The 14,105-nt window shown below is 39.9% G+C and overlaps 1 protein-coding gene across 2 annotated transcripts in view; it reads right to left on the bottom strand.

Annotated features, from left to right (window-relative positions):
* SLC38A9 (solute carrier family 38 member 9) overlaps nucleotides 1–14,105 on the bottom strand; it is a 44,231-nt gene that overhangs the window by 13,963 nt on the left and 16,163 nt on the right. For both annotated transcript variants that reach the window (XM_065860595.2, XM_065860596.2), the window contains 4 exons: nucleotides 11,537–11,596; nucleotides 9,317–9,514; nucleotides 6,347–6,454; nucleotides 2,270–2,376 (listed from right to left, as the gene is read on the bottom strand). In XM_065860595.2, the coding sequence (XP_065716667.1) occupies nucleotides 2,270–2,376; nucleotides 6,347–6,454; nucleotides 9,317–9,514; nucleotides 11,537–11,596 (473 nt within the window). The remainder of the gene's footprint in view (nucleotides 1–2,269; nucleotides 2,377–6,346; nucleotides 6,455–9,316; nucleotides 9,515–11,536; nucleotides 11,597–14,105) is intronic.

Raw genomic sequence — 14,105 nt, 5'->3', positions numbered from 1 at the left:
GCTCACAGGGCTTCTCCAGGCTGCACCGCTGACATTTGGCTCACTGCGGTGCACCGCTCTTCTCACGCCCACACCACTGTACGGGAATAGCAGCCAGAGGAATCCTCCCCCCACGTGTGTTTTTGCTTTGGGCAGTGATACACGCCTGTGACCAGAATGGAAGGTACTATTGTTCTGGCTTTCTGACTCCATAAAAGGAATGTTATTGCTTCTCTTACTTTTTTACACCTCCTCAAAGAGTTGTTCTTATGACCGCTAGTTTCAGCAAGTTTTGTTCAAAACTAAAACAGTACTTTTCCAGCTTGCCATGTTCTGTGCCTTTCTGCAGAACTGTCATGAAAGTGGCAGGTTAAAAGGTCGATCCACAGAACAGCTGAATCTCCATTTCACTTCCCATAAGATACTGGTATATGAAAGTATCTTGTTGAATACATAGGTGACAGAGGTTGAGACCCCTATACATATGTAAACCTGCTACTTAGTCCAGCAGCTTAGTGAAATAATCACAAAGTACTTAGCTCTTCAAGAGCATCAGTGCTTCATTAACATTTACAAAGCACTTTCAGTCGTTGGTGAAAGCCTCCTCTACAGCTACAGGAAAGGAAGAAAATGTCCAGCCAAATAAAACTCCTAGAAGAACTATGCACAGATTTGTTTTCTTGTTATGAACCTATCCTCATACTTTAAAGTGCTCTTTCCAATGCAATTTGAACATTCTACTGAAACATGAGTTTTGTCAAGGGCTTGGGATACTTGCTAGTGTTGCCTTGGAAATTCAAATATCTTTCCAGAGAGGGCATTCAGAAAAGCTGATTCAAATGCAAGCAGCAGTTTCTTCCTTCTTTACAAAGGAAAAACGAGATGGAGAAGATTCCAGGTGCTGCTCTTTGCAGCTAATTCCTTGCTCCAATGTAAATGAAAGGCGGAAAGCCACAGGAAAAATCTTGTAGGTGGCATAGAGGCACTAGGTGTCCTCTGCCTCCAGAGCTGATCACTGGAGTGATTTGAAAGCCATAGCTAAAGAGAAATCTTGCCCTTCTCCACGCAGTAAGACCTTATTAAGAAAACTGAGAAGAAACTTACTCAGTTTTCTTTCTCCAGAGCTTCACTAACCCCCTCTTTCATTGTTAAACTATTTTCAGAAATGCCCATAACCCAAATAAGCTTTCCTGGAGAAGAATTCATGACTCCTTTGCAGAGATGGTCACTTGCCAGGTGGCTTTGGTTCACAGGGACAAAAAAGTAACTATGGAGATAACTAAAGCAAAAGGTCTTCTCACTGCATTGGCACATAACCCGCATTTCACCTCTGAATACACAAACCAGATGTATTTTAACTGATGTGTTGTATAGGCAACTGGCTATAGGTGGCCCTGCTTGAGCAGGAGGGTTGAACAAGATGACACTCAAGAGTTCCCTTCCAACCTCAACCACTCCGTGATTCTTTACCAGTTTTTCATACAGCTAATACTTAAAAATGTTATTATAGTTAAAGTATGTACATTACTATAGTTAACTTTACAGCTAAGACTTTAATGAAGCTGGACAAGAATTCTGGAAAGTAGGGAGAAAAAAAAACCACAACAATAAATACAGTAAAAACATAAACCATGACTAACTCTGTATCACCTTTACTCCATTCTGCATTTTTCTAATGTGAAAATATTAAGAAATAATGCGGTTCCATCTGGATGAGCAGTACATAACATTTTCAAGGGCAACGGACCAGTTCAAAGGCTACACACCACAGAGGTTCCCAATCCAGGCTTCAGGTCTGGGAATTTCCTAAAAAGGGTCAGGTTTCCCTATGAACCTTAACTTGAATTGTGACACGAAACTACTGAAGCAACTCTGAGAAAATCTATTACCTAAACCCCAATATTATTGTTCAGGACTCTGCTAAAATCAATCCTGTGCCAATATTGTCCAGCACTTTTCATATCAAAGTGGGACAGTTTTTCTAGAGTCCTAAAACATTGTCAAGCCTTCTGCCTCTTATGTATATTTTGGCCATTTAGCACCAGCCTGGCCACAAATAAGTCTGGGACACTCCTCTAGGCTTTCATTTGAATAAATTTGTAATGCATCTGTTACTTGTCCATAGTCAGTGAAAACTATCTATAACTGGTTTCTTATCAGATCACAAGAGGGAGTTACATTTTCTGAAGCTATTACAGTCCCTGGATGGATTTCAAGAGAAGCAGACAGGAAAAAATCAGTGTCGCCTTGCAATCTAGATACAGATCAGCAGTCTTGTGAAATTACTTACATTGTTTTCTTGATTTCTGTTATTTTGAAGAAGTGTGATGACACAATTGTGGATGAAGAAGGCAAGTGTCAGAACCCCTGTGAGCTGAGGGAACAGAATTCTAAACTCTAAGGGAGGAAAAAAGTGTTAATAACGTACTTCTTTGAAACAAACAATGCCAAAATGCAGAGGACACACAATGCTGTAGAGTCGACTGGGAGAAACATGAACCTACATTTTGAAACAGACAATCAGTCTCACCTTTGACCATAGCCAACACAGATATTTAATCAGGAAGTACAAAATGCATGAAGACAGTGGTTACTAGATAATATTCTCTCTAGCATAGTTTTGAGAGAGATCCTAACCATCAAAGACTACTAGGTTCACCTAGGATTTATACATAGAAACTTTTCTGCTTCTAACCATATAACTGAAAACCAGTTTTGAGGCAGGAATTGAGGAACAGATACACAGTGAGGCTGTATATCTATTGGTCCCTGAACAGGGAGATGTGGTGGGGAAGAAGGAAGCATTTGCTCTGTGAGCATCTTCTGTTGTTAAGTCACTGATCTTACCAGAGGAAAAATTACATCTATTTGATGTTTAAGAGGTTGTACTTACAAACCAAAGCACACAGAAAGGCGGAGTAACTTCCTGTATTATCATGCACTTTACACCACCTATGACCAATTTAGTTATTTTTTTGTCTCCATGGGAATAACATTGATCTGCTCCCTTTAATATGTAAAGTATTACATTCATCAGATTGTGGTTTTGGAAGCACTGCCACCAGTCCAGGAATTCATCAATGTGTAACATCATTAAAGCACCTTCTTTGTTGGTAAAGTACAAGGATATATGTACTCTTTAGAGTATCAACAGCAATTACAGACTGCTGAGCTAGCACAGCTTCTGGAAACCATCCAGCAATATAGCAAAACACTCATCACACTCATCAGAGGCTCACAAACCCTTACAGATCAAACCACAGAGAAGTCCATGCAAACATATTTAAACTAGATTTCTCTAAAGTGCCATGAAGTCAGCAGGGTAAACACACCCCAGGCAATTAACCAAGGGATCATCCAAGTTGAGAGAACACACCTTCCCTAAGGCTGGATTCAGTGTCTTCAAAACTTAACTAGCATGATGGGCTCCTGATAGAATCGGGTGTGCAGGAGACTTGCACTTGTTTTCCACTCATTACTTTAATCTCAGTGATAAAAATCAAATTGACAGATTCAGGATTTCTTTCAGCACTGCATTTCCTCCATTACTACAACAATCAGTAGTAGCTGGATTTATATGCATTAGCTACATGGTTTGTCTGTTTGCTACACGCAAACTACTGTGTGGTCCACCACTTAGTGACCCCTCGCACGCGTGCCACGTTACACACTGGCGCTGCTTAATAGATCTTAAATTTTAACTTCAAGATGCTTAAAACCTGATTTTGTAGACTGAGGCTGGTTTCCAGTTCACATGGGTTTGTTAGTGAATCATAAGTTTGGGAAAATTTTCTCCTGCACTGTCAGGATCTGTAGATATGAGGCCATGTGAGCGAGCACCTGAAGACTGTCTGCTGGGGCAGTTTGGGTTAAAACCAGGTTTTCATGCTTCCTATGGAGCAAGACCAAACATCATCTACCTACTGACTGAGCAATACATGCTTAAGTATTAGTTCTGCTTACAGACAGCATTAACAATAATGCCATACAAAATAAATCAGGTCATTAATGTAGATGCTAATCAACCAACGCTTTGAAATCCAAATTTTTATACTGGAGACAAAAGCAGTTTGTCAGTCCAAAAATTCTGCCTAAAAAGTAAACGCAGTGATTGAGGAAAATAGATAGCAAACATAGCACTGTTTCAAACTGCTTACACCCATCTATAAGCTGGTATTTATGCTGCAGCAATCAGGAGGATTCGTAGAGAATGATGATAATCCAGTTCATCCTCAAAACATCTGCTTTGGTCTTGCACACACAGTCATACTCAGCAAAAATTGCCTCACTTTGAAGACTCAGTCAGAAAGGACAATATTTTTTTTCCCTTGGAGACATGACCAAGCTGAAGAGGCCGTTTTACTTAGCCTTTCACCTGTTTCTTGTCATTCATATCTTGAAACAGGGTTCTGAATGCCTGGCTGACATGAGGAAGGAATGACCTTCAGCAGTTATAGAAAACGAACAAACAGATTCGATGTTAGCTAGGGGGTAGGAGGCAGAGAATGGAATACTGAGCTTTAAGCAGACCTCAGTGCCAAACGTACATGGAATACAGTAGTTAAGCTGTTTATTCTGCTTATTATTTTACCAGATCAATGTCAGTTCAACTAGAGAGCTGAATCAACCCAAAGGGAGTCACAGAATAGGACAAAGTAGCTGCCAAGAGCACTGCAAATATGATGTGAATACACCTAAATCAGTTTAATTTTGTATCAATGACTTTACTGAGGTCTCTGTAGTTTACTCACTGAGTTGTTACTCAGTGAAAAGGACCTGGAGGTGTTGATTGACAGTGCCTGAATATAAGCCAGCAGTGTGCCCAAGTGGCCAAAAAAGCCAACAGTGTCCATGTGACAGGAACAGTGTGGACGGCAGAACTAGAGAAGTGATTGTCCTGTACTCGGCACTGCTGAGTCCCTGCCTTGAATCCTGTGTTCAGTTTTGGGCCCCCCACTACAAGAAGGACATTGAGGTGCTGGAGAGAGTGCAGAGAAGGGCAACGAAACTGGTGAGGCGCCTGAAGCACAAGTCTGATGAGGAGTGGCTGAGGGAACTGGAGCTGGGGCTGTTTAGCCTGGAGAAAAGGAGGCTAAGGGGAGACCTTATCGCTCTCTGCAACTACCTGAAAGGAGGTTGCAGCATGGAGGGTGTTGGTCTCTTCTCCCAAGTAGCAAGCGATAGAAGAGGAAATGGCCTCAAGTTGCATCAGGGGAGGTCTAGATTGGATATCAGGAAAAAATTCTTCATGGAAAGGGTTGTCAGGCATTGGAACAGGCTGCCCATGGAAGTGCTGGAGTCACCATCCCTGGAGGCGTTTAAAAGGCATACAGATAAGGCTCTCAGGGACACGTTTTAGTGCCAGAGCTAGGTTATGGTTGGACTCGATGATCTTAAGGTCTCTTCCAAACAAAATGATTCTATGATTCTTGTTACCACAGTATGTTATCATGATTCCATAAATTACACCGGATTCTGTCAGAAACATGGAACAAGTCTGGTTTTGTTTGTTTGTTTTTAATCTTGCTACAGTAATTCAAAACCCATCCTAATATTTAAAGTTATTCTTGTTTTCTTCTCCAGTTCTACATTATTTGACTTAACAATAATTTGCAATCCATCTGTAAAACTGCTTGTACAGTGCTTATTGTGACTGGGAAACTAAAAATGCACAAATTGATACAAGAAATCCTAAGAGGGTGATTATCTCTGAATTTTGCTTTAAGTAAATAAGCAACTTTTAAAGAAGGACAGAATACTCTTTTTTTTAAAAACAGAAGGAGTGATACAATTCAATAGTACAGGACACAGCTCCTTGGAACTAACTGGTCATACAGTTTTACCTGTTATAAAGAACAAGGAAAAAACAGCTAAAACCTAATCTCAGGTGTCTCATTCCAAGCCTTTTAAAACAATAAATACTGGAGAGCTAAGGGGTGTTCAAAATAGAAGACCTAAACCTGAGGTAGATTGGGAAGTACACAAAAATTTTACTCATAAATTACAGGAAATGAGCTATTTCATTGAAGTAAGACACCATGTGGAGAACATATAGCACATTTACCAATCTGCATGCAGTTTGTCATTTGTAAATGCTACCGAAATAGGCATGATCTGAAAATGGTGCAGCTAGAACTTATTACACTGGAGATAAAACAGGACTGTGATAAGCTCTCTGGGAAAGGGATTCCTTGTCACTTTGTCACAAGGGATTCTTCCTGAGCCACTACAAGCAACATCAGAAAGCATCTCCTCACTTATGTCACAGAGGTGTTAAAAGGTAAATGAGAAAGTCATTGATGAATTGCTTTAAAAAATCCTAAACCCACGATAAATATGCTTCACTACTGCATTTTAAGTATCTTACCTGGTAAATAAAAGTCATCCTCTGTAAACCAGTTGAACTCTAAGTGGATTCCCAGATGAGCAGCCTTTACAGTAACCAGAAAAACTAAGTAAACAACAGAAACTGTACCTAGAAAACAGTCAAAAAAACCACCATGAGGCAGCAGAAAGTATTTGTGCTGCATTTTAATCTTGCTCCCTTCAACTAGTTACCAGTAGCTCAAACAGTTCGGGTTTGTATCTGTTCCTTTAATTTTATTTCTTTCATAAGTCAGAGAAAAAGAATAATGCACATGCATCCAAGGCAAGCTTTCAGGATGTTTAATTTTCTCCAGGTGCTGGACTAGTGACAGTGGAAGAAATAACCTGTAATCCCAGATGCTGGGCAGGTAGGGCAGTCTCTAGGCAGTAAGAGACCAGTTCCAGCTTCAGATGTCAGTATTTTAATCTAACACCAGACAAAGTCAGCCACAGTACTACAGCTATTAGGACACTCATTTAGTCATTGACTTTAAAACCAAATGGCCCAATGAGATGTGACTATTTACTGCAACTGCAAACTTTGCACTGGGAGCTAGATGCTGAGAATGACATTTGATCACTACCAATTTAAACCTTGTCTTAATCGCAACCTTGGATAACCTTGATCATAACACTGGATTTGCATTCCCTGTCACTGGTTCAAAGGCATCCAGAAATACTCTGCACACCTAGATCAGATCACAGATGGGTAAAGATGCCTTGCTGGGTCTGCATGTGGGCAGGAAAGCATGTGATCTTAGCCCCTGCCATTTGAAAGATAACAACAGAATATTAACAACCTAAAAATTGAAGGAAACTGTGCAACAGTAATTAAAGCTACTGCGATGCATCCTCCCAGCCAGTAATACTGCTAGTCACCAGAGATCAGGCTGCAAGTAAAGAGAAAAAATCCAGCTTCTTTACAGTTTACAATACAGATTCAGGTAAGACATCATTTCATTCTAGCAACATCTCCAAGGTTAAATAATAAAATGAAGAAATTATAATTTAATTACACAGAAGACAGTCTAGGAATTAGGAAGATAAAAGGTTCTGTGCTTGAGGATCAGCTTAACAGCTAAGATGTTCTGTAGTTTCCTAATGATTTAGGTTTCTGTAGGTGTAAAGATAAGTAAAAGTGCTTTAAGATTCATTTCACCATCTCATAAATTGCATTCCATAATTTCTTGCCTGCTAAGCTTCAAGCTTTACAAAAATGATCGCAACTTTGAACAGTTTCTGAATTACATAATAATATTGTTATGAGAAATTTCATATTTTAATATTCATATTCTCAAGCATAAAAAAAATAGTTGCCCACAATAATATGCTTTTTTTTTAAAACAGACACAGTTATGGCTAGATGTCACTTGATAAAGAATTTTCTTACCCCTAATAAATCTAGTCTACATAAAAACCTTACTTTTTACACAGAAGCAATGTCACTTAGTCAAGTTCTTGTGTTATATTTTCATTTAGTGGTTTCAGCAACAGCAGATCAAAGCTCTTATTACGTGTCCCACTGGAACAGAGGACAAGTTAGACCCTCAGTTCTCTGTCCTTTACCTCCTTTACAATACATCTCCATCTCTTTCCCATTCTGTAATCCCCATCTCCCTTTGCCTTCCTTTTCATCATGGGCTTCAATGTTATGTTCTCAGACCTCTCCTGCTCTGTAATTTGTGACCAACCCAAACCATCATGCACATGCTTTATCCACTTCACCAAACCCACCTCTCTTGGTCATGGAAGCAAGAAGTCACAGTTTTTGTTCTTGTAGCACACAAGAGGCCAGATATTGGGAGCTGGGGCAAAGCACCACAGCAGGTTACAATGACAGAATGATATTGCTATTAACTAATCAACTGATTGGTACCAAATGACTTCAAGTCAGACGTAATTAATCTTTGGAAATAACTGACTGTGATGAAATGTCTACCAGATGAGAAAGGGCACACCTGACTGTTGCAAGGCAGTATGCATCAAATGCCACATAGTAGTATGTGTACCACTGTTTGGGAAAATCTGCTGTAAATATAGTGGAACTTGTTTTACAGGATTATCAAGGGATCAAAAGAAAAAAAATAACTCCCTATTAACTGCAAGACTCAAGCAAAGAAGGGTAGAAAGCCTGTAGGTGATTAACAAATCAACCAATGAACACTCTAAGGTACAATATCAGCTGCCATCACACTACTGAAAGAGTGGCTGGAAAGCTGCCCACTGGAAAAGGACCCAGTGGTGTTCATTGACAGCAGTGTGCCCAGGTGGCCAAGAAGGCCAACAGCATCCTGGCTTGTACCAGTGTGTCCAGCAGGACTAGGGCAGTAATCATCCTGTACTGGGTGCTGGTGAGGCCCCACCTTGAGTCCTGTGTTCGGTTTTGGGCCCCTCACTACCAGACAGACCTTGAGGTCCTGGAGAGAGTGCAGAGGAGGGTGACGAAGCTGGTAAGGGGCCTGGAGCACCAGTCTGATGAGGAGTGGCTGAGGGAAATGGGGCTGTTCAGCCTGCAGAAAAGGAGGCTAAGGGGAGACCTTATCACTGTCTACAACTACCTGAAAGGAGGCTGTAGCATGGAGGGCGTTGGTCTCTTCTCCCACGCAGCAAGTGATAGGACAAGAGGAAATGGCCTCAGGTTGCACCACGGGAGGTTTAGATTGGACATTAGGAAATATTTCTCCATCAAAGAGGTTGTCAGGCACCAGAACAGATGGCTCAGGGAAGCACTGGAGTCACCCTTCCTGGAGATATTTACAAAATGTGTAGGTGTGCTGCTGAGGGAGATGGTTTAATGGTGGACTTGGCAGTGTTAGGTTTATGGTTGGACTCAATGATCTTGGAAGTCTCTTCCAACAAATGATTCTATGATTCTATTCTATCATTCTATGATTCTACTCATTAGAGTAGCTTTCACTGTTTTCTAGATATTTTAGCCATAATGAAACAATGCTTTAATAGTGTTACCTACCTAGGACATTAAACTTTGCAAAGAAGGATGGAGACTTCAGATTTAGCAGGGGCAGAAGAACAGCAATGAGGTAAAATGGTACTGTTCGTGATTTGCTCCACCACTCCTCAAAGAGTTCGAAACCCGTATCATTGCCAGAAAAGAACATCACACTTGTGTTCTGTGGTGGGTGACCGCTGGAAGCACTCGGACAAATGACTGGAAGAAAAGGAAAAGAAAAATATCCCTAGATTAAAAGGGTTTTACTTGCATAGAATCTTCAGAACCAAGATCCTATAATTCCTGCCTATAGGGAACAGGACTACTCAAAAGCAATATTTGACAAATCACTTCCTAACTTCTATTCTTTTTTTTTTTTAAACACCTCTGCAGCTGGCTGCATATTTAGCATTGTAATCTGTTCTTGCACACTTCAGTAAGATCATATGAACCACGATTCAAGAGCATCTGCGTACAGAAGAGCCTGTTACTGTATGTTGCTCTGGGAACACACAAACTAAGGATGACAAGAAAGCTGCTGTAACAATTGGCAGGTCTATAACTCACACACCGAACCAAAACACTCTGTCATGCTGGTGACACGCCATGTGCAAGTACACCATTGCTAGATAACACAACAGAGGCAATTTAAGATATGCACTTGTAATGCTGCCAAAAGGGAATGTCACACACCTGTTACACAGTGGCTAATCAATGGCAGCACCTGAATGAGTGACAGGAACAAAACCAACCAAAAAGATCCCTTGACAAAAATGTGTTTATCTGATTTTTGTTAATATCGGGATTTCTTTCTAACACATGCCTACAAAGTTATGTGTTGAAATATGAACCTGTCTTACTGTTCTCTTAATGTCTTATTTTAAATATTGGTGTCCCACAATACTTGATAACCTCCCTCCCACACTGGCTGCACACCTGTTCTCTTACAAAGGCAAAGGCGTGAAAAGTATTCTGCCAAATTTCTGGAGAAACCAATACGCTACTTCACTTGCAGTTTTCTCTCCATTGCTTATAAGAGTATTGTTTCACAGACCTCAAAAATGCTTTTGTTCTTACTGATCTCCTCAGTAGCCCTGAATGCCCTGCCAAGAGTCATTTGAGCATCTGGCAGCCCCCAATTTTGTGAAGCAGCTGCTTTAAATCTTCCAGTTGCTGGAGGATGCTGTGGAATATTGTTGTCTACTTTATCTCTGCCTCCAAGTTACACCCTCTGCTGCATAAGAATGGGATAGAACAGCAGAAGCAGGAGAGAGCACAAGAGCGCTGCAGCAGCTGTTGGTGCCTTGCTGGTAAAGACTGTAGGAGAAACATGATTCAACACTAGCTCAAATGCAAAACCACTGCTTTTCATAACTATCTCTCAAGTCCTTTGCCTGACTCCAAACAGCTGCTACCCAGAAACACAGCTGCAGCTAGTGTGACACAAAGCTGTCTGGCTGGTACTGAAATGCTTCCCCATTCCCATAAACATCCAGCATCAACAAAACTTTCTGCTTCATAACAAAAACCTATGTGTTCAGTTTCTATATATAGGCAGCAAGATCAGCAGCTCACAATGCCTAGTTCCTGCCTTCATTCTACATTATTCTGCCTACTTAAGAACTCCCAACAGAACTGTCTTCATACTTGACTGCAGCTTCTTCCCTTAATTGTGTAAATGTCAGACTCTTCACAAAACACAAGTGGATGCTCATGTAGCCTGACACTTGTTTCTTTTTGCACTCAGCCTCATTAAAGCTGTTCTTAAAGCATTTCTGTAAATAAGAATATTGCTGCAGAGGTGGTGAGGAGCAAAGATGCTCCAGCCAAGATTTTAAACAGTAAACAGATCTGATGTGCCTCAATTCTAGAGTGTGAAAGTTAAAGTTCCTTAAGGCATTTCCACATCGTGCAACTACTGTTAAGAAGTCTGATGTTCATAGTTTTAAGGAGGATCTATCTGGGTATACACAAACTTGTAATTTGCTTTTTAATCCTTATCCCTAACCCACTTTCTTCTCTCCCCCTTGCCCTCCAAATTATGAAGCTTTCCAAGTGTGTGGTTATTTGTGGAAATACAAATCTCCCATAGAAAAGTATAGGTTTTTTTTTTAAAAAAAAGTAGTTAGAACTTACAATATACACTTTTTAACTGGAATGTGGTTAGGCATGGAAACATGATGATTTGCCTTGAAACTCCACCTCAGATAAGGAAACACAATACCAGTAAGTGCTTCTTACCTTTGGTACTTCCATTAGTGCCAGGAACAATATCTGTTACATTAATGTTATGAACAAAGTCTGAAAAGAAGAAGAAAATTTTACTATCAATGCGCCAAACCTGCTATTAGGCTTTTATCTGTTGAAGTGATAAAATTAAGTGAGGAAATATTTTGGAAAATTACATCAGAGGCACGATACAGCAGCTTGCACTCCACCCAGCCCCAAGTGGGTATTTTACAGCTTTCTTTTAGAAGTGTTTTGAAGCAGCCCACCACTGCACTACTTTCTTCTCAGCATCCCTGTCCATCTCTGAAGTTCCCAAGCCTCCCCTCCCAGCTGTTCATCCTTGTTCCCCCAGCTCACCTCCACCTTTCCCAGCTCCTATGCCTGCAGTGTTGTGCAGCAGGTCAGTGTGGAGCCGCATCTTAAAACCAGCATCTCTTGGGACAGAAAAAAAGTGCAAGCTACCATACCCTTAGTCCAGATCGTATTATATGGAAAAAGCTTCCCCTACACATTCCTTCTAATTTTTTTTCTTCACAAGAGGCTCCATGGGATGCTTTTTCCATGTTGTAATATAAAGGAGAGAATCTCTGGAAAAAGGTTTAAGTCTCACTGTCTGCAGTCATCTCTAGCAGTATGTTTCCAGTACACTTCTGTGCTACTTTACTGCTCTGCCATGCTGGGTATTTTGAAGTTTCTGCAACTTTACCAGTATGAGATGTTGGATAGCTGTTTCCTTGCATTTATGTATATATATATACACACACAGAAAAAGCCCACCAGCTTGGAAATTTAATTACTGTGTCTTTTGCTAAAACGCGTTTCTGCTGCATGTGGGAATATTATGCACACAGAAAATCAACAGGGGCAGTCAGCCTCAGATTTTTTAAATACAATTACCAGAAGGTTGTTTCTCATAAAGAAAGCAAAAAGTCTGGTGGGAAGAAAACTATTTTTTGTTTCTTCATTTTGATTTATGACACACTCAATAACAACTGAGTTTTTCATACTTACTGGTATCAGTTCAGTACACACAACAATCAGAAGATTTAATTAAAATCATTCCTCATCTCCTCACTTCACCGTTTTGTGTTGCTACTTAAAAAAACCTTATATAGTGTGAAGCCACCAAAAGAATGGTTAGCTCTTACGGAATTACAGTACTTTAGAATTAGTTATAGACAGATGGCCAACTTATGTTTCCTCTACACTTAAAAAATTGCATTTGTGGATTTATTTCTATTTCATAAAACAAATACAGAACAAAAGCATGGGACACCATGTTAAATAAAAAAAAAAGACAGGATATCATATTTGGCCTACAGTTCTTGCATTCTTTGTGTACTACTAATTTCTAGACCATCCCCACTTAGGAAATCAGTTTGTTTCCACCTAAATTGTGCATGCAGATTTTTTTAAATAGTCACCTGAACATACCAGAATTAAATACAGTAGTCTGCTTAGAATAACTTAGAAACACATGGCTGGAAGATGCCATTTTGTCAAACCTACATCTGATTACCCATTTTATAACAGTAATTAAGCAGCCACAATGAAAGTCAGCATAAGAATCTAATGATTTAAGTTCTAACAGATCAAACAACTTAAATAAGAGCCCCTAACAAATATAGGTAAGCGATGAAATAACATGCCAATCTCACGGAAAATAGGATGTTTTCCTAAAAAAGGAACTGTGTCGATAATTCCGCAGTTTGCTTCTTAGAATTGGAGTTGTTTGGTTTAGAACAATCTAAGATTGAAGAGCTAACCTTGTTAAAAAAAAAGCAACATACTCTAAAATGAAATTGCCTTAGCAACATGTGAATTAGGTCAGTTGTAAAATACACCAGTCATTAACCAATAAAGTAAAGTATGTCCTTCAGGGATGGTGGGAACTCTAATTAAACACTGTCTAAGAGGTATAAGCATCTGTGCTGTTATTTGCCTCAGAGATTTGTAAATGACCTTCAAAACAGAAACTCTTAAATCTTAGTTGTGCTATTCAACGCTATGAGTCAAATTTTTAAAGCTCTCAATTCCATCGTTTATATCCACAACTCTACATACCTAATTGATTGTATCCACAAGAGCTGTGTGTCTGTGCACGTACAAGGGTGTAAATAACCAGCACGTTTTCTTTTGCAGCAATACCAGTCTAAGAATCATTATTTCACTGTGCGGCAGTTCATAATTCCTTCGGGGATGCTTGCAAAAACGACAGTACTCTTAAGTGTGTTTGCTGAAATCTAGAATGAAACTAGAGGGTTTTTTTCATTCAGCTGGATCATTTCAGCAGCCTGGCCTCTTCTATGGCTGCTCAAACAAAGGAGGAGTAAAAACACAAAGTGGAAACAAGCAACCAGGTTCGGGTTGTTTAAGCTACACCAAGAAGCCTCACCACTGAAATGCAAATCAGATAATTGGTACTTTGTCTTTCATTAAAAACCGCACTTGGAGAGACTGAGAAACTGACTTTGAAAACATACGACTGGGCATATAAATCCACACGGTTACTTCTCTCATTTGACTTCTCACATGAAGTAACAGAAAAATCAAGATTAAGTAAAACGGACCATCCTTCTTG

The sequence above is a fragment of the Patagioenas fasciata genome, chromosome Z (assembly GCF_037038585.1).
Source record: "Patagioenas fasciata isolate bPatFas1 chromosome Z, bPatFas1.hap1, whole genome shotgun sequence".
Taxonomy (NCBI): domain Eukaryota; kingdom Metazoa; phylum Chordata; class Aves; order Columbiformes; family Columbidae; genus Patagioenas; species Patagioenas fasciata.
The sequence above is the reverse complement of the archived record's forward strand: the minus strand, read 5'-3'. Positions and strand labels throughout refer to the sequence as shown.